At 39.1% G+C, this 18,793-nt stretch overlaps 1 protein-coding gene across 8 annotated transcripts in view; it reads left to right on the forward strand.

Annotated features, from left to right (window-relative positions):
* The window catches only part of WDFY3 (WD repeat and FYVE domain containing 3), a 122,151-nt gene that overhangs the window by 80,335 nt on the left and 23,023 nt on the right, over nucleotides 1–18,793 (forward strand). For 3 of the 8 annotated variants that reach the window (XM_017744150.1, XM_017744155.1, XM_017744151.1), the window contains 16 exons: nucleotides 476–596; nucleotides 1,368–1,585; nucleotides 4,266–4,501; nucleotides 5,764–5,898; nucleotides 6,929–7,108; nucleotides 8,606–8,650; nucleotides 9,117–9,350; nucleotides 10,713–10,812; nucleotides 11,488–11,648; nucleotides 12,211–12,440; nucleotides 13,289–13,398; nucleotides 14,266–14,448; nucleotides 15,355–15,512; nucleotides 16,534–16,611; nucleotides 17,351–17,578; nucleotides 18,388–18,441. In XM_017744150.1, the coding sequence (XP_017599639.1) occupies nucleotides 476–596; nucleotides 1,368–1,585; nucleotides 4,266–4,501; nucleotides 5,764–5,898; nucleotides 6,929–7,108; nucleotides 8,606–8,650; nucleotides 9,117–9,350; nucleotides 10,713–10,812; nucleotides 11,488–11,648; nucleotides 12,211–12,440; nucleotides 13,289–13,398; nucleotides 14,266–14,448; nucleotides 15,355–15,512; nucleotides 16,534–16,611; nucleotides 17,351–17,578; nucleotides 18,388–18,441 (2,471 nt within the window). The remainder of the gene's footprint in view (nucleotides 1–475; nucleotides 597–1,367; nucleotides 1,586–4,265; nucleotides 4,502–5,763; nucleotides 5,899–6,928; nucleotides 7,109–8,605; nucleotides 8,651–9,116; nucleotides 9,351–10,712; nucleotides 10,813–11,487; nucleotides 11,649–12,210; nucleotides 12,441–13,288; nucleotides 13,399–14,265; nucleotides 14,449–15,354; nucleotides 15,513–16,533; nucleotides 16,612–17,350; nucleotides 17,579–18,387; nucleotides 18,442–18,793) is intronic. The other 5 variants (XM_017744152.1, XM_017744157.1, XM_017744153.1 and 2 more) reach the window with 4 other exon arrangements.

Here is an 18,793-nt window from a genome sequence, read left to right on the forward strand (position 1 = left end):
AATTTTTCTCTCCATTTCTTAGATTTGGAGGGGTTTAGGAAGTACCAGGGTTTTTTCCTTAGAATTTCTACATACCCCCACTCACTCGTTTTTCAAAATGCTTATTTAATTGCTATGTTATGCAATTTTGAAAGAAGGGAGGGATGGCAAGGGATGGTGTTTTATTGTTTTTGTGTCTCTATCTGCCAGACAGTGACCACCTCAGTTCAGATTATTGTCTGAGAAGCTAGGATTCTCTTTTACCTGTTCTTCAAGCTGCCCTAAGTCTGTGTGACAGTGACAAGGGGGCACCAGACGTTTCTCAGCACTGTATAACAGGCTGCTTGCACTTTAGCACAGCTTCCTTGCAGCCTGAGTGGGGGTCAGGTTGTATTTGCTTATGTATGGAATTTATGAATAGCCTTTAAAATGTCCAAGTTCCAAAATCCTAATTTTTGGGGTTTTTTTTGTTTGGTTGGGTTTTTTCTATATTTAGGAACAGAGGATGATTTTGGAGGACTTGTTTCAGCTAATCTCATTCTACTACGGAACAGGCTTTTAGATATCCTTCTGAAACTTCTCTATACATCTAAAGAAAAGACAACTGTTAATTTGCAGTAAGTAGAAAAAAACCCTTGAGGCAGAGAAAGGATATAATTTTTTATTTCAAGTGGAAGAATTATACAGCCTTCATTCAATTCACTAGTTGCATCATTTTATAGGAATTGTTGAATGATTTATGTAGATGTCACTGAATTACTCTCAGATATGCTGGTAGAAATGGGATACATGATTAATTTTGTTGTTTTCTCTTAACTTCATGCATGGCTATAGAAAAAATAAAATTTGTCAAAGAGAAAACTTCCATTTTTTGAGAAGTGGGATAGTCAGCTTCTCATTTGGTTGAGATCCAAAGGCTTCAGGAGGGGTTGTCATTAAGGTCACTGACCCTAGAATGCCCCCTAAAATTGCAGAAAACCCTTTCAAACATTCCCAAGTAACTCCTCCCTTAATAAAAACAAAGAAAGAAAAAACCTTCCTTCATTTTTTAATACCGGTTTATTAAGATGACTTGTGAAAACTTCTTGTTCAACAAAAAGATTTCAGTTCAGAATTCCATGTTTATTATCAAAAGCAGCAACTGGAGAAATCTCATGCAGTGGAATTAGTCCCAGGAGCTGTATTTAGTCCTTCATTTCTTCTAAAGAAATGCATGTTACCTGTTTCATTTAACAAGAGTTGATAAGTGATATTTCTTGTTTGTAGCAAACTTAACTAAGAATTTACTCTTAAAGTTTGCATTGCAGTGGAGGACATTAATTTTTGCTGTCTAGTAGGAAACTAAATGCTGTATAAAGTGACCTTTTTTCTCCCCTCTCTTTACTTAGGGCTTGTGAAGAACTGGTCAAGACACTGGGTTTTGATTGGATTATGATGTTTATGGAAGAACATCTGCATTCCACCACAGTCACGGCAGCCATGCGAATTCTTGTGGTCCTGTTGAGTAATCAGTCCATCCTTATGAAGTTTAAGGAGGGTCTCAGTGGTGGAGGCTGGCTGGATCAGACAGATTCTGTCCTGACCAATAAGATTGGTACTGTGCTAGGTAGGCATCTCAGCCCCTTGGGACTCAGGGATTACTGGGAGCACCTGTGCTGGTGTGTTGAGCTGTGGGTTATTGTGTGGTTGCTGTCTGGCAGAGGCTTTTCTGTTACTCTTGTCTGTGCTGCCATCAGATGCTTCTGCACTTCATTTTTCTTGCAACCAAGAGTTAGGATTTCCTACACAAAAGGGAGTGGTTTTACAAAGCTGCCCTTAGCTGACAGGATACTGATTCATTGTAGTTCAGCTTTGGCTCATCTGCATGAAGCCTATGTAGCTAATTGATTTTTTTCTCTTACCATCATGGTAAGGTTAAGTGTGTTCTGTGGGCAGGCACAGCTGAGCTGCATGCAAAGGTAGCATAGAGCAGCACCTTATGCACACAGCTAATAAGAATTCAGTAGAATTTACTTGTTTGTTTACTTTTAATAGTTAGAGCATTGTGCAATGGTATATCTGAGCTGCTTTAACTAGCAAGTTTTGTGTCCATCACATTTACCAGTTTGGATTTTTGCTATCTTGGAAATGTCTGTTTTCACGATATCATCTCAGCGTTTCTTTTCCTTTCCCTCTCCTGCATTCTTCTGTACACAGGCATGCTTTCTATTAAAGGCTTTTTTTTTCAGGTTCTTAAAGCCTCAGTTATCCAGGTTATCAGACCTCTCAGTTACCCCTTGTGGCCTAGAATTGTGTATAAGGCTTTAGTGCTACAGGACCCATTTTGAGCATCTCTGAGCTGTCTGAAATGCATCTCCAAATGTTGAAATAATGTTTGTCAATTCAAGGTATAGTGGCAATTTCCCACGGACCTGTTTTTTTTTTCCAGGCAAAATAAAATAGTGCTTTTCCAGATGAATGTCTATTCAGGCCCTGGTGCAAACTCATTGACATTTGACAAATGAGGGTCTTCCATGAGCCTCAGTAGCCTTTAGATCAGAGCAGTGATATCAGTAGCACTTTCAACTTCATTGTTGTTCCTAAAATAACTGTTCAAGGAGCCACTGTCTGTGTTGCAGCAGTACATGATCTGTTACTGCACTTAAAGTTTGTCTGAATTGGTTTACTGTGAGGAAGTAATTGAAGTGTTGTTGAAGTGATCTTCCTTCAGGAAGAGGGTTCTTCCTGAAATGAAAATACAAAAGTATAAAAACCGTTTCTTTCTGCTTTGTATCTTTGATAGATTTCAAATATGGGATCTTGTTATTTTTTCCATGAATAAAACTCTCTATTATGTCTATTTACTGCTTCCCACAATATATCCCTCAGGATATTCAGGTAGGAGCATAGGATGGTTCTTTGCATTGCTAATGAATTAGGAGGATTAAGGAAAACAGTTTCTCAGGTGTAAATCACATGCAAATATTTATTGTTAAAATAGAAAGCATCCATTATTTGGCTCATTGTGATTGAGGTTCTGTATTTTATTTGAGAAACAATTTTGCGCATGCATTTCCCGTGCATGGTTGTGCCTTAAAAACTGGAAAACCATTGGCATTTTAGGGAAGAGACTGTTGTTTATTTAGTACGTACTTTAAATGTCCAATAGCATAAACATTTTCTTCAGTCACAAAATCTTTCTAAGTAAGATTTTGATTTACAGTCACATTTGAAAGCATTTTTAGAGTTTCCCTATTTTTCTTATTATAGTATCACTTTAATTGAATCCAAGCTAGACTGTGTTGAAACGGATATTTTTTAACTTGAGTATCATAAACTGATAGTGACAGATTATCTAATTTTTGCACCCTGTGTTTTTTAATAAATCATAACATACTGGCTCCAAGATTTCTCATGAAACCAAATGTGATGCATTTTTGTTGAAGGTTTCTGATGGAATTTCCACAACTGTGTAGCACAGATTTCATTAGTCTAATTCTTGATAGATGTTTCCTGTTTAAAAAGTCAGTTTCTGGTGGAAAGTGTATCTGTATTTGAGCCTCAGAAAAACCACCTGACCTCTGGTTGTGTCAGAAGAATGGCTCACAGTGCTGATGTGGAGACTGAACTGTCTTCCTGGCCTCTTTGCTTGCTTGAAAATAAGTGCTTCTGATATCCAGGTGTATTCTTTTATTTTTTTGTTTAAGTAGGAAGTTGAAATACCTAAGTAGAAGCAGGATCACAAAAGGTAATTCTGGCAGCACTTAAAAAAATAAGACTATTTAATGGTTACTAACCAGCCAATTAATCATTAACAAAATATCTGAAATAAGATGCCCCTGAGAGATGTCTGGATACAAATTAGCTGCCAATAGACTTAAATGGACCATGGGTTGCTGCTTCATAATATAAATCTGTAACTGAGGTTAAGGTTATGTTTTGCTGTCAGCCAGCAAAATATTTATTTTCAGAGGCCTTGGTGTTTTAAAAGTCAGAAATCGTGCTCACAGCCAGAAAATGGATCTGTGTGTGTAAGCAGTAGTATTAGGTGGCCTGTATGGAGCAGTGTCATCTATGTGGTATTGGAAAGCAGTAATTTCCTTATTTTTTCTTTTTTAATTGTTTTAAAAAATGAGACATCTGAAGCAGAATGGTGTGTGTGTGATAGTCTGTATGCACACGTTCATTTTTTACAGCATTAGTTTCTGGGGACGTACCCTTTTAATGTGTCGCCAGGTAAGCAGGACTGATCCTCACAGGTGATACCGTCTTAACATTGTTGGCTTTGTGTCTTCTTTTCCATGTAGGGTTCAACGTTGGCCGGAGTGCTGGTGGCAGATCAACGGTGCGGGAGCTTAACCGGGATGCTTGTCACTTCCCCGGCTTCCCCGTCCTGCAGTCCCTTCTCCCAAAGCACACTAATGTTCCTGCACTCTATTTCCTCCTCATGGCCCTTTTCCTGCAGCAGCCAGTCACTGAACTGCCTGAAAACCTGCAGGTCAGTGCACCTGTCATCAGCAGCCAGTGTAATCAGGGTGCCAAGGTAGGGATTGTCCAGCAAGACGTGAATGCAATTCTGTCTGTCATGAAAGAAAATAATGGATTAACCAGGCCCTCTCCTTCCTCTCTGCAGCTGACTCACAGTCATGATGTGGTGTTTAGTGCTGAGCTCTGTGGGGTGGGAGTATGTAGAAGCTAGCCTGCTATGGCTTAGCTGTCACTGGTGTTACTCTGGTCCATTTTGGGGTCAAATGAGAAGCAGATCCCTAGTTCAAGTTGACATGCTGTGGGCATTGAAGGGAATATAATCTTTTGCTTGCTTTCTTTGGTTGTGAGGTGGGTTTTTGTCGTTTTTTGTTTTAAGGAGTGGGCAGTTTCTGTGTTAAAGAGTTCACAGGTTACAAGGTTGCTTTTGTATCAGAAAGTCTGTGTGGTTTTGTAGGGAGGCAACTCAGTTGTTGCTGAAAAATGTTGGTTGTTCTTATTCTGAGCAGGTTATTTCAGGCTTTTTTGAAGTAAGTGAGTAGATATTATATGACCTACAACAGTCCTAGGAAACCCCAGAGTAGTGCTTTATGAGGAAAAGTCACACACATTCCAGATAGACAAGGTGCCTATTTAGAATGTGTGCAGTGCTAATATTTATCAGTGGAAACTGAAAAGTAAAAATTTCAAACCAGAAGGTGTTCTGCCGGCCTGCTTTCTCAAGAGGAATACTTGACAGCACATTCAGCTCTGTGCTACCATCCTGTAGAGGCGTGAAACTCACTCCTTTGCCTACAGCATTTTGAAGTATGACACTGTTCAACTGAAACTAAATTTGACTACTTAGTAGCACTCTCAATACTAGAAGTGGACGCTTGGTCCCTTTTTATTTTTAATTGATTTAATTATGTAGACTTGCTGGAAAATACACCTTGATTTGTTTGTTTTGTTCATATCTATTTTTTTTCTGTGGGATACCGTATGGGTTTTACTGCTAGATGTTAGTCAATTAAGTTGATTGTGCAGGACCTGTGCTGACAAGTCTTTTGTTTCAAAACACTTACATACTTTGTAACTATGAGAAGTAAGTAAGTGAGAAGGTGAGAGTTGCAGCTGCAGCAGCTCAAGTTGAAAGAAAGTTTCTTCAGTGACAGGTGACCATCATATGAAGTTTGGTGATAAAGTTTGGTGGATGTAAAACAAGTAATTTTTTGTATACTGCCACATGAGTGTATTGTATCTGTAATAAAAAGCAGTATACAATTGCATAGGAGAAGGGGATTATTTCATGTCATCTTTTTTCTCTTTCACCCCTTACAGTTTGATTTAGACTCCATTTGGACGTTCATATTTGGAGTTCCTGCCTCCTGTGGCACTGTTACCTCCTCAATACACAGTGTTTGCACAGAAGCTGCCTTCTTGTTACTGGGAATGCTGAGGAGCATGCTGAATTCCGTAAGCATAAAAAATTTTGCTTGTATTTGAGTATACTGAGTTGTTCAAGTTTTCCAAGTGGTCAAAAGCCAAATTAGAAAGGTTGAGGTTTTGTTAGTGTTATGATAAAATTTGCTGACAGTTAGGCTCATAATACTTGAGTGAAAACTGTCATTTTCCTGAGTTTTTCTGTTACTTTTTCCAGTATCTGTAGAAATACTAATAGCCAAAAAATTAACACTGCTTTTTCACAAAAAGACTGGGGTTTCTGTTTAACTGCAGTTAAAACAAATGAGGAAAGCAGAAGGATACAATGTCCTTGGCAGAGCTAATTGAGTTTCTTTCGTGATTAACATCGTAGGAGAATGTTTGAGACTCTGTATCCCATCTGCTCAGAGCTATGAGAGTTGCAGATTTTGTGCATGAACCTTCCCCTTGCAGAGAAGTCCCCTGACTATGAATAGCCCAATGCCAGAGGAAATTAATTTACTGCCAGAGAAATGTGTCATCTTCTCATCTTTGAGTCTAATGTCAAGAGTAGGTAAAGTTGGCTTCTCAGGGGGAAAATTTTATATTTCCTTGAAGCTGGAATGTGTTATCTGCTGAAAATTGCCTCCTGAAGTGCTTGAAAAGCAGTGCCTGTTTGGTTGTCACCTGTTGACTCATCATGTGTATGTGATATGCTCTACTGCTTGCATGTTGTCACGTGTTCTGTCTCTCTGCTGGTGACCCATCATGGTGTTTGGTCCTCACCTGTTTGGATACACTTGTGACATGCTTAGAGACACGTGCTGTGTCTTGTGTGCTGTCACCAGCTGTCTCTTCAGATGTGCCATCACATTTTGGGTTGGCTTCAATCTGGTCATGTTTGCCAGTATTTCTGAGTCATTACGTGTTAGGTCACACATTTTAGCTTATGATCCATGATGTGCTGTAAAATGTGGTCGGTCTCCTGTTTGAGAAGTGCATGAAAGCATGCTCTTCCTCTCTGAACTAAGTATTCCTCTATTGGTGCTGTCTGTGCTAATCTGGTGTTTGTTTCTCACCCCAGCCCTGGCAGTCTGAGGAAGAAGGCTCCTGGCTTCGGGAATATCCAGTCACCCTGATGCAGTTCTTTCGGTATTTGTATCACAATGTACCAGACCTCATTTCCTTGTGGATGAGTCCAGAGTTCCTGTGTGCGCTGGCAGCAACAGTGTTTCCTTTCAACATCCGACCTTACTCTGAGATGGTAGGAAGTCCAACTCTTTGCCTGTTTTATTTTTCACCTGAGTGTTACTTTTGGGGATTTATCAATTACCAGTCATACCAAGATAAAACTCTACTCACCTTGCACAAGAGGTCATCATCAAAGCTAGGCTGGAAGTTTTGTACTTGGGTTGTGGAACTGAGAGAAGAGTGTGTTAAACTGCAGGGCAGTTGTGCACTGCAGGGCAGTTGTTGTGCAGTGACATCTGAAACAGCATTTTAGAGGCAACAGATAGTTTGCTTGTTTTCTAGTGGACTGTTATTTTCAATCGTATGAAAAATGATTTACAAAAGCAAAAGAAACTGAGTCAGCCCTTTGCTCTGGAGGATGTGATGAAACCTAAAACTTCTTTTTCCTCACACTTCCCATTTCTGCTTTTGTGGTTTAACCACAAAACAGTGTTCTTGTATTTCCTGAAACTACTGAGCTCAAGCCAGGAGAGGGTGTGAATTCTATTTTGCGCACACTGCTGCCTGAAATCTCTTTGAACTTAGTATCATTTGCAAATGATACTATTTCTAGAATATGAATGGAAAGGAAAAAAAACAGGTATTGTTAGACAACATCTAAAAGTAATTTTATTAAGAACATGGAAGGATCATTAGTCTGGAGGCTGCCAAGTGCTAAAACTATGGAGAGTATGATAAAAAACTTCAGGAAATAATAGCCGGTGGCTATTGGTTTTTTGTCAGTAAAAATGGGAGATCAATTTTTAACAGTGCCTGCTGATGAGTCTCTCATAAAGACAGGGTTTTTTTTGGGTTTATGTTAAACTTGCATTAGAAGTAGATTCTAGGAGCATGCTCTCTCAAAAAAAAGTGCCGCTTACAAACTGGTGATGCTGATTCGGCATTCACCTATACAGAGTTTTTAGAGGAACCTTATGTCTCTGAGCAGGCTTTAACTACTAGATCCCTTGAAATTCTGTGTAGCTGTCTGGCAGCTTGAGCTCTTCGCTGTTTGAGGGTGCTCTTCACTCCAAATTGGTTTACTCCTCCAGTGTTTGTCTGCCCGAATGTGTAGCACTAATCAGTGCCTGGTGAAATAGCTGAATAACAGCCAGATTTCTGCAACAAAACATTATAATCTAAATTCAGTCTTGAGAGAAGATTCTCAGCTTTTCAAGAAAGGTCTTTCAGCTTTTCTGAGATTGCTGTTAAAAATAGAAAGAGTACACATTTGGACTTCTCTTAATTTCTTGAGAACACTCTCCTGCTAAAGCAGACCAAATGTTCAAAACATTTGGTTACTTGACATGTAAGCTGGCGATGCAATAAGCCTGTTGAGGGAACTATATTGTCTCCTCTTTCATTTTAAAGAAGGGAGTTGCATAAAAAGAGTCAGTCTTCTGGATTTGACAGCTTTCACTGCTGTTTGTGCTTTTGTTACAGTCCTCTTTAAGAGCTAGCCTTTCAAAGGTTTCTGTTCATCAGAAATGGGAAAGCTGTGGAGACCCTTTTTTTTTTCTTCTTCTTTTAGAGATTTTTGGGAAACCGGCTTACCCATAACTGCACTCTGATGAAGGTATTGTATTAAAAGAAAAAAAAAAAGGCTCAGTTCCTTTTTTGTTTTATGTTATGTAAGCTTGATGGCCTTTTTTAGTTGGCTTCTGTCTTGATTTTATTTTAACTGCTTTAGTTAATAACTTTCTCAAAAATTTTTTTCCTTTTTTTTTTTTTTTTTTTTTTTTTGCAATGAGAACGTTTATTTTTGCAAAGTATCTAGAAATTGCCCGAGTACTTCTGTTGGTCAGTGAACATGAAATGTAACTCATGCCAGTCTTCACTGATCGTTGTTTACCTTGGGAATCCAAAGCTGGATGTTTCCATATTGGGGAACTGATCCTGAACGTCATAATCTTTTAAAAAGGCTTCTTAAGAAGCAAAATGTGAAGTGAAATACCCTTAGAAAGACAAGCAAAGAATAAAGAAGTGAAGAAACTGCCATTCATTTGCTGGTCTCTACAGTTTTAACATGCTGATTTTTACAGGTCACTGATCTCGATGATGAAGCTGGGTCCCCAGCTGAAGAGTTTAAAGCCTTTGCAGCTGATTCTGGAATGAACAGGAGCCAGTCAGAATACTGCAATGTGGGCACCAAGACCTACCTGACCAACCACCCAGCCAAGAAGTTCGTGTTTGACTTCATGCGTGTGATGATCATTGATAACCTATGTCTCACACCAGCCAGCAAACAGACTCCACTGGTAGACCTTCTGCTAGAGGTAGAGTTTCTTTGGTGTTTGTGTTTGGTTTGTTTTTGTTATTTGAGCTTAATTGTGACACCTTATTCCCTAAAATGTTTTCCTCTATTTACCTTTGAAAGTTAGGCTAGTGATAACCTGACATTCAGGGGAATTGTCATGAAATAAGACTGGAAAAATAAACACTAGTGTTTATTAAACAGTGGTTTGTTCACCTTTCTTTAATGGCTTGGAAAACCAGCATGTGAAGTTAGATCATTTGTCAAGTTTTATTTTTGTGGAGTATGATTCAGTTGTTAAACACCTTTCTGACTGTGACATCTGTATTGACTTTGTTGAAAATATAAAACCCCTGCAGAAATATTAATATTTTTGTTCTGTTCATATTAGATAAAAATATTATTAGATAAAAATTATGCCATAGATGGTGCCAATTAGATAAAAAGACATATGGGGCCATGTGCTATAAAACCTCACAAAATAACTGCATCATCTTGCTGTAAATTAACTTCTGAAGTTCATAAGACTTGAAGAAAGCATTGTCCTGTTAACGGTGAGGCAGGGAGGTGAGGAGTTCAGTTACCCTTTAACTGCCTACACCTTCAGACAGTACATTTTGAAATGTTTGCTTCACATCACTTCTCATTCTCCTTGACCTACCTGTTAGTTATCTGATCTTATGTGTTGCTGGGTCTCCCTGATTTTTTTTGAAAGCTGCAGGAATTTTGGACCATGTTTGTATATTTCTTAACAAATTTCCTGGGGCAGTTGGGCACCTCTCTGCAGTCACAGGGCAAAAAAAAATGAAATGTCAGAAGATGTCAGTTATCCACAGACACCAGGAAGCATATTTGAGACCATGTTCAGGTGGCTGCAGTTCTTTACAGCTCTTTTAACTTGTTATCACTTGTCAGTGTTACTGGCCCCTTAGCATAAGTAGGATTGGGTAGGTACACACTGCTAAACTTACTGTTATTTCTCTTTCTACAACTTAAACGTTTGATCTGTCCCATTTACTCATTGTTTACTGAAGGAGGTGACTGTGTCAACTGAGGAGATCACAGGTTAACCATATGCTTATAGTGAAGAGTTTCTGCACCTGTTCAGAATGTGTTCTTTTCCAGTTCCTATTATGGCAGAAGATGAATTCCCTGGATTTAAACAGGGATAATGCCTTCTCTGCAAGACTGCATGCAGCCAATGTATGCTCTGTGTGCACACTTAAAGTTTTTGATAAAGCCACAACTTTTTGCTTGAGACAGAATGCTAAGAGAAAAAAAAAAGTAGCTCACAGGAGCTGAGAAAAGAGAAAATCACCTAAAATACCCTCCCTCTCTCTCTTTTTTCCTCAGAGATATTAATTATCTTAACATCTTTCTTCAGGCTTCCCCTGAAAGATCAACACGAACACAGCAGAAGGAGTTTCAGACATATGTTTTGGATGGAGTGATGGACCACCTACTTGCAGCTGATGTTTTATTGGGTAATATAGCAAAGTTTAATTATCAGTCTATTGATTTGGACACAAGGTTTTGATTCTGTGACTGTTTCTTTTTTGGTGTTCTGTTTTGTTGCAACTTGGTTGTCTTAATTTTGCTCCCCTGCCCTTTGCTTTCCTTCGATGTGTAAATGGTGTTGCTATGCTTGCATATTTCCTCCCTACCTGGATTGTGCTAAAGCTGTAAAATAGGTTATTCACAAAAACTACATGGCATAGAGAGTCCAGTCACATTTCATAGTGGGCTGTTGGCTTCCCAGGAACTCTTGGTCAGCTCTGCCTCCATCCCAGCTGTCATGAGAGGCTGTATGCATTTCTGTTCAAAAATGGTTGTAAGGCTCCCCATTTCTTGCAGTAATAGTAAACAGCAGTAATATGTCTTCCTCTGGGTGCAGTGCATTAATAAAATAAATCCAGAATCATGTTTTTAAAATCCAGAATTGTCCTTTTTTTTTAAAAAAAAAAAAAAATCTAGAACCATGGTTGCTTACCATCAAATGGAAAGTCTTTTTCTAGGGGAAACCATGAGGTTTTAGCTTTCATTGGCTGAATCTCTTTCTCTTTTGTGGAAGTCTAGAAAGCGTAAACTAATGTGAATGTATTTATGCAGATGGGGTTTTTTGATAAATGTAGAAGACTTAAGGGTTTTTTGTTACCCAGGTGAAGATGCATCCCTGCCTATAACAAGTGGAGGAAGCTACCAAGTGCTGGTGAACAATGTGTTTTATTTTACACAGCGTGTGGTAGATAAGCTTTGGCAGGGCATGTTCAACAAAGAATCCAAGCTTCTTGTGGACTTCATAATCCAGCTCATTGCACAGGTAACAGTTTATATACTTGTTCTATTATCCTGCCTGAAAAACCTTTTTTGCAGGTCATGTTGAAGTGCATAGAGTGATACCACTAAACTACCTGCTAGTGATACATGTTTGGATCAGCAGAGAAACATGCTTCTCTTTCTCAGACCTACTCTGTCTTTATTGAGCTTTCTTAGCACATTTTCTGTGAAGAGCAATTGAGTAAAAACTGCTCTCAGATAACATTATTTTTTAGAAATCCCCCCCAAATAAACAATGAAATGTGCCTCACATGAATTTTGAGAATCTCCTTAAATCTACCTTGACATTTCGGGAAGCTTCCTCACACACTTCTGTTGGAGACTGTTAGAAGACTTGCTGTTAGAAATCAGCAGCATCTTTATAGATGTTAAAATTCCAAGTGTATCATCATTAATATCATTTCAGTCCTTGAAATTCATGGAATTGACACTTACAGTAAAATGCAGATTTTGAAAAATGAGCATGGGTCAATTAAAGGGACGATTGTGTGCCAGTAAAATTATTTTCTGCCACTTCTTGATCATATTTTTTTACTTCCCATCAGTCAAAAAGAAGATCTCAGGGACTCTCTCTGGATGCCATTTATCACTGCCTGAACAGAACCATCCTGTATCAGTTCTCAAGAGCGCACAAAACTGTTCCTCAGCAAGTGGCTCTTCTTGATTCCCTAAGGGTCCTTACTGTGAACAGGAACTTAATTTTGGGACCTGGAAATCATGATCAAGAGTTCATCAGCTGCCTAGCTCACTGCTTGATTAATCTGCACATGGGAAGGTAAATATCTCAGGCAGAAGTTCATTCCAGAACCAGGGTTGGGAAGTACTAAAATGACTACTTCTTTTACTCAGCTTACAAATAAGTGAGCAAGTTTTGGAGCACTGTTTATAGTTTTCCAGCCACTGAGTTGCAAGCAAGCTTAAGAGATTCATTTTGAGACAAAATTAGGTTTGAAGATCCTGGGAATAGAGAACATTTTTACCTCCTTTTGCAGACGTATTTTAAATACTGACATATGTGTTTATCCAACTATTTTGTTGTTGTCCTTTTATAAATTGAAATGTTTTAAAGATAGAAGGAAACACTGGTGCTAGGCAATTAATAGTCAGAGGGTCCTGTCACTGGATTTATTATCTGTTGAGTCACTTCATACAAGTTCAATATCCTGGTATTTCTTCTGTATTGAGTAAGTCCAGTCATGTGTTAAATCAGGTGTCCATGACAAATGCTGTAGACACCCACTTTCCTGCATTGCTGGAAATCCCAGCCTGGCATTTTCATTTGTTCTTTCCAAGAAGATGCACAACTTGTGTTTCATCCAAAGACACTTAGCAACAGTCATCAAACTCCAATGTTCTCCATTTCTGGCCTCATCTGTTTTGTGTTTCTTCAAGTATCTTCCTCTAGTGACACCAATGTCCATGGCATGTCATTCCTTTATAAACCTTCGGTTCTGCTTGTGACCACAGATTGTCAGAACTCAAATGGACAGAAGATAAGATGCTTTGCTGCAGTAGTGTGTATTAATCTTTGTGAATCTGATACAGGGAATCAAATGCTTTAGCTTGGCTTAGGTTTTTGTGTCTTTTTATTCTGATGGTTGTTAATCCATTGTGTGTTTGTAGCAATGTTGATGGATTTGGATTGGAAGCAGAAGCCAGGATGACAACTTGGCACATTATGATCCCCTCTGATATAGAACCGGATGGAGTCTACAATCAAGATGTCAGTGAAGGTAATCTGAGAATGACAAAGCCACAGATGTCTTATAATGGCACTTCTGTATTGTCATCACTAATCTTTTACCTCAGTGACTTGGGGCAGGGGGTTGTCCTATGTGTGTGTTACCCAGTTACTCTCCAGAGGGGAGTTGGGGCTGTGTGTGTATAAAAATACATAAAAAATAGATTAAAAGACACTTGGAAATACCAAGCTAGACACATTGACGATAAATTACTCTTTTGTTAAAATAGTAAGAGCTTTTCATTGTTTTCTGGACATGCTCCAGAATTAGAAATACTGTTTTGTATGCACTGTTTTAAATGCAATAGAAGCAATTCATTTTAAGGTAAGAAATATTTGGTATAAACAATACAATTATTATTTCTGTGGCATCCTTACCATCTTTCACTCAAAGGAAATTTATGAACTAGCTGTGGAAGAAAGTATTCAGTGATTTTATTTTTTTTCTTATATGTGTGTATTTAATATTTATGCAGGTACTTAGGCACACTTTACATGTAAAAATGGTAAAGTATAATGTATGTGGAAAATTATATTTGTATTTATAGACACAGACTCCTATAAGGTTTTTTCAATCTCATTTTGTTAATAGATGGGTGTGGGAGATGAGTCACAACTCATCAGAGCCACTGTTTCAAATTTAGAGAGAAAAAAAATTGCCAAAATTAATTGCTAGATGCTTTCTGATAATTTATTGATGGCAAAAAAAAAGGCACTCTGGCCAAAGGCATTTCACATGTCATGCTAGGGGGAAGAAACTACAGCGTAATCGCAAAAATTCTTCATTTCACTACTGTGAAAATACCAATTCTACGAGCACTGTAGAGAGCTTGCTGTTTGTGATCTTGTACTTATGCAGGTCGCCAGCTTCTTTTAAAAGCCATAAACAGAGTGTGGACAGAGCTGATCCACAGTAAAAAACAGGTTTTGGAAGAAGTTTTCAAAGTGACGCTGCCTGTCAATGATCGCGGCCAAGTGGATATAACTCTTGCCAGGCCTTTCATTGAGGAAGCAAGTTTAAAGTGTTGGCAAAATCATTTGGGTAAGTCCTGACTGAGGATTTGTCTGTCCTGAAGGGTGGATTTCCTCAGAACGAACCATATGCACTGGATGTTTTAATACAGGCTTTTCTGTAGCTGTAAATACTCTATAAACTGGCACTGTGTAACATAGAATCCTTCAGAAGGTGGACCATATATAGGATATTCTTGCACTCCAGTGCACAGGGCCCTGTGTTTGTAAGCCAGCAAATAGCTTATTGTGGATTACAGTGGTGGAGGCATTGAGCTCCTCGCCATGAACCCTTGGACTGGGGTGACCTCTGTTACTGTTCCCGGGATTGGGAACAGGCAGGGAGGGGGGACCCTCTTGGGCATGTCTGGGCACAGCCTGCAAGCTCTTGGTCTCGTGAAGAGATTGGAAATGGGTGGCTGAGCAGTCCTTCTAGCAGCAGTGATGCTGTGACTAATTCTTGGCTGGGAAATCTGTTCAGCAAAGGAAACAGTTTTGCAGGAAAAGGACCTGGGAATTCTGGTGGACAACAAGTTAAGCCCGAGTTAGCTCTGCATCCATGTAATGAAGATCAGCTGATGCTCAGCTGAATTAGCAAGAGTTTAGACAGCAGAAATTAAGCTTCCATAGATGTGACTCATTTGATGACTTCACAGTTCAAAAGTAATTGAGGTTAACCTGGGTGTACAGAAAACATATTTGGAAACCTGGAATACTTGTTTTTGCAGTCTCTCTATTTCTAGATGTGCTTTGTTCCTGGCTGATATTTGCTCAGGTTCCAGTATCTCCCTGACGGTCACTATATTTGCAGAAATGGTTTGAGTAGAGCTACACCTCTTTGAAGCAACAAAAAGGGTTATTCTATTTTAAAAACCAAGTATAATGGGGGGGGAAGGGAAAAAAAAAGCCTAATTGCTCCCAACACTTTGTTTTTCAGCTCATGAGAAAAAATGCATCAGTAGAGGAGAGGCTTTGGTTCCAACCACACAGTCCAAGCTTTCACGAGTCAGCAGTGGATTTGGCCTCTCTAAACTGACTGGTTCCAGGAGAAACCGCAAGGAGAGTGGGCTGAGTAAACACAACCTCTCTACACAGGTAATTTCTGTCAAGTAATAACATGCCGTCTAAAATCCAGCAATGTACGTTCAGGGTTTGCGGTCAATAGCCCAAAGTGGGGAATCTTGCAGAGTGTGAAGTACTGTCTGGTGCTTGGTTTTCTTTCCCTTTTTTGACTATCCAGACTGGGCATCTTGTCTCTGTGTGTCCTAATTTAGTAGGTCATTCTGCATATCTGTAACATTAAGCCAAGAGTTAACCCTTCATTGTTGGTGAGACTGCTCAGCTGTTTCTGGTTCATGACTGTGATAGTCTAGGTCTCATGATCAGTTTGCAATACTGCACTGAAATGCAAGCTGTGATAGAGATATTGATCCTTTTGTCCATCCTGCCCTCAAGACAGAAAGAGGGGTTTGAAAGTTCTGTTGAAAAATATGTTGCTAGTTCTCTTTCTGAGCTGAAAACTAGCCAGCAGCTTTGATAAAATAATGAATTCTCAGTGCTCTCAGTCCTGTTCCTGGGGAGCAGGCATAATCTGAAAGGGAAAGGGAAGAACCTCACAAACTGAGCTGACAGGAACTGCTCCTGGTTGTATCAGTAGAGGAACCAATAAGTGATTACAGAAATACTGTGGGACTAAGTGAGGACAGATGGATGGATCTTGAGGATTTCCAGCAGACTAGGCAGCATCCACAAAATATTACTTAAAAGGAAAAAGAGAAAAGTAGTATTTGTAAATGCCAGTCCTTGGCTGTTTGGGAATGCTCTGAACAGTTAGTAATATGTTTTGAATATTTTCCAAACGCTTGCTAGTTCTTTTTTTAAAGGATATTGCTGTACAGTAATTTATCACCTTGAAAAAAACCCTGAGAAAACATCAAACAAAACAAAAATTTAAACGATGTTGTGTGCAGTAATTGGAAATTCATCAACCAAGTATTTTTTTTAAGAAAGTATTCGTTGTGAAGAAGTTTAGCAAGGTGATGTATTCATTGGATTTTCATTCAAACAAACTCTTGTTTGTAAAGTGTCATTGTCTGTTGTCTTGTTTTTGTCTTAGGAAATTTCCCAGTGGATGTTTACTCACATTGCAGTGGTTCGGGACCTGGTTGATATGCAGTATAAAGAATATCAGGAGGTATGGATGGCTTGCAGGATTAATTACCTGACACTGATACTTTGGCCTGTTAGGTTATACCAATGCCATTTCTCAGTATGAGGCTGGTGAAATACTGGGTTCTCATAGGTGAAATGCTTGAATGTTTACTTACAGTTGTTATCTTTAAGGGGTTTTTAGATGCAATCAAATAAACCAATGAGGAAACTCATTTTGATCTGGTTGTAGATGAAAACTCTTGTAGCAATATCACATGTTAAATTGGAATTTTTTTTCAAGAAGCTTTAATTCCTTAGAAATCTAAAAGCAAAGCAGGGAACAAAAAGAAATAGATTGGAAATACACTGTCTTTCTAAAGCATTGTAGAAAAAGTAAAAGGAAATGTGGAGAAGCATTGTGTCCAAATGCTACTTTCATAGTAACACAAAGAAAATTTTATGGTATCATGCAGTGATAGGAAGTGGCTGGTCTGTGCCTTCCAGAATGAAATCGTTCCACCTTGTGGTGTTTTCTAAACGCTCCCAGAGACATTTGGTTCAAACTGGTTGCTGAGCTGTGTGCTGTAAATCTTAAATAACTTCTGAAAGGAACAAGACATTCAAAGCAATTTGTTTAAAAAAAATGAACAAACCACCAAACTTTGTTTCATTGAACTTCTCTCTCCTGTGCAAATACGGACAGGAAGGCCTCAACAATTTTTGGTTTCATTCTTAAAATCCTTTTTCAAATGCAGTGCATTTATAAATGTCTTTGTGTTCAGCGTCAGCAGAATGCATTGAAATACGTGACAGAGGAGTGGTCTCAAATCGAGTACGAGTTACTGCGAGAGCGAGGGCTGTGGGGCCCCCCCATCGGCTCCCACCTGGACAAGTGGATGCTGGAGATGACCGAGGGTCCCTGCAGAATGAGGAAGAAGATGGTGCGGAATGACATGTTTTATACTCAGTACCCCTACATGCCTGAGGCTGAGCAGGAAACAAACTTGCTGGTAAGTATTCAGGAGTTTGGGATGGGTGATTTTATATGCCCTGTTGCAAAATCCATTTTCTTTTTGATGTTTTTTTCTTAAGAAATGTATTTTACTCTGTTGGTATCACCTGGCACTCTGTCTGTATGTCCTAAATGATTGGTAAAGTCCAGTTGTTTCTGATGGGACGTTTAGGGAAGGGACTGAATCACTTGGCTCAAAACCAAGCAAACTTGAAGAGATTGCAACATAAGGTGAGGTGTGCTGAGTGATCCTGGCAGCAAACAGCAGAGGCATCTTCACAAACCTCCAGAGGCTGAAAGTACCATAACCATGTGAGGTTTCAGTCTGGCTTCTTCTTAATCTAGATAATGTGGAAAACAGTGATCTAAAGAAAAAAGAAAAAAGACTACTGGCCTTGGTTTGGGTGCACTTGTGAAATGTACTTTCATCAATCCATGAAGATGAAGGTGGGCTGTGTAGCAGAGATGTGTGTGGCCTTTGAAAGCTTAGCAATTAGTTCCTGTTAATTTTGGAACACTGTTTTTAGGAAATGGAGCAATCTTCATTGTGTCTTTTTAGGCATGCGTGTGTGCATGCAGGATTTTTTTTCCCTCAAATTAAGCCTGAGTGTCAAAGTACTTTAAAAAAGCAGAGAAAACATAGCAGTCTGTTAGTTTTAAACCATTAGATATTTTTGCCTGCTTGTGGTCTGACACAAGCAGCTGTAGTGACAGTCTAATTCGCATGAAGTAGAGAACATACCATCATATGTTCTTCTCAAAAGTGTTCTTTCTCTGATGCTTATGTAATTGATGCCCTGTTTCCAGTCTGACTTCTCAAGCAGACTTCCTGAGACATCTGATGATACCATTCCTCAAAAGGTAAAGAAATAAGTACACTGACCGAAAGAATGTAAAATAAATACAACTTTTCCTCCTCCTGCATGTTAGGCAGTCTTAACAAGGCTTCTACATTTGGCTTTCAACTTGCTCTTTCAGTAAATAATTCCAGGCCTAAGGGTTTTTTCAGTAATCACATTAGATGATGTTACTGTGCTGTCCTCAACCTTCACCTAATAAAACTTTCTGTAGACCTTTCCTTCTTTGCTGCACACTAACAGTCTGTGTTGGGCTGTGCTACCACTGTTCTCACTGTGTGGAGTGTTGTGGCTTTGGGACCTGAACTAATGGTCAGTGGAACACGTTTAGTAATGGGCAACACAATCACTTGGAC

The sequence above is a fragment of the Corvus brachyrhynchos genome, unplaced genomic scaffold, assembly GCF_000691975.1.
Source record: "Corvus brachyrhynchos isolate BGI_N302 unplaced genomic scaffold, ASM69197v1 scaffold229, whole genome shotgun sequence".
NCBI classification, from domain to species: domain Eukaryota; kingdom Metazoa; phylum Chordata; class Aves; order Passeriformes; family Corvidae; genus Corvus; species Corvus brachyrhynchos.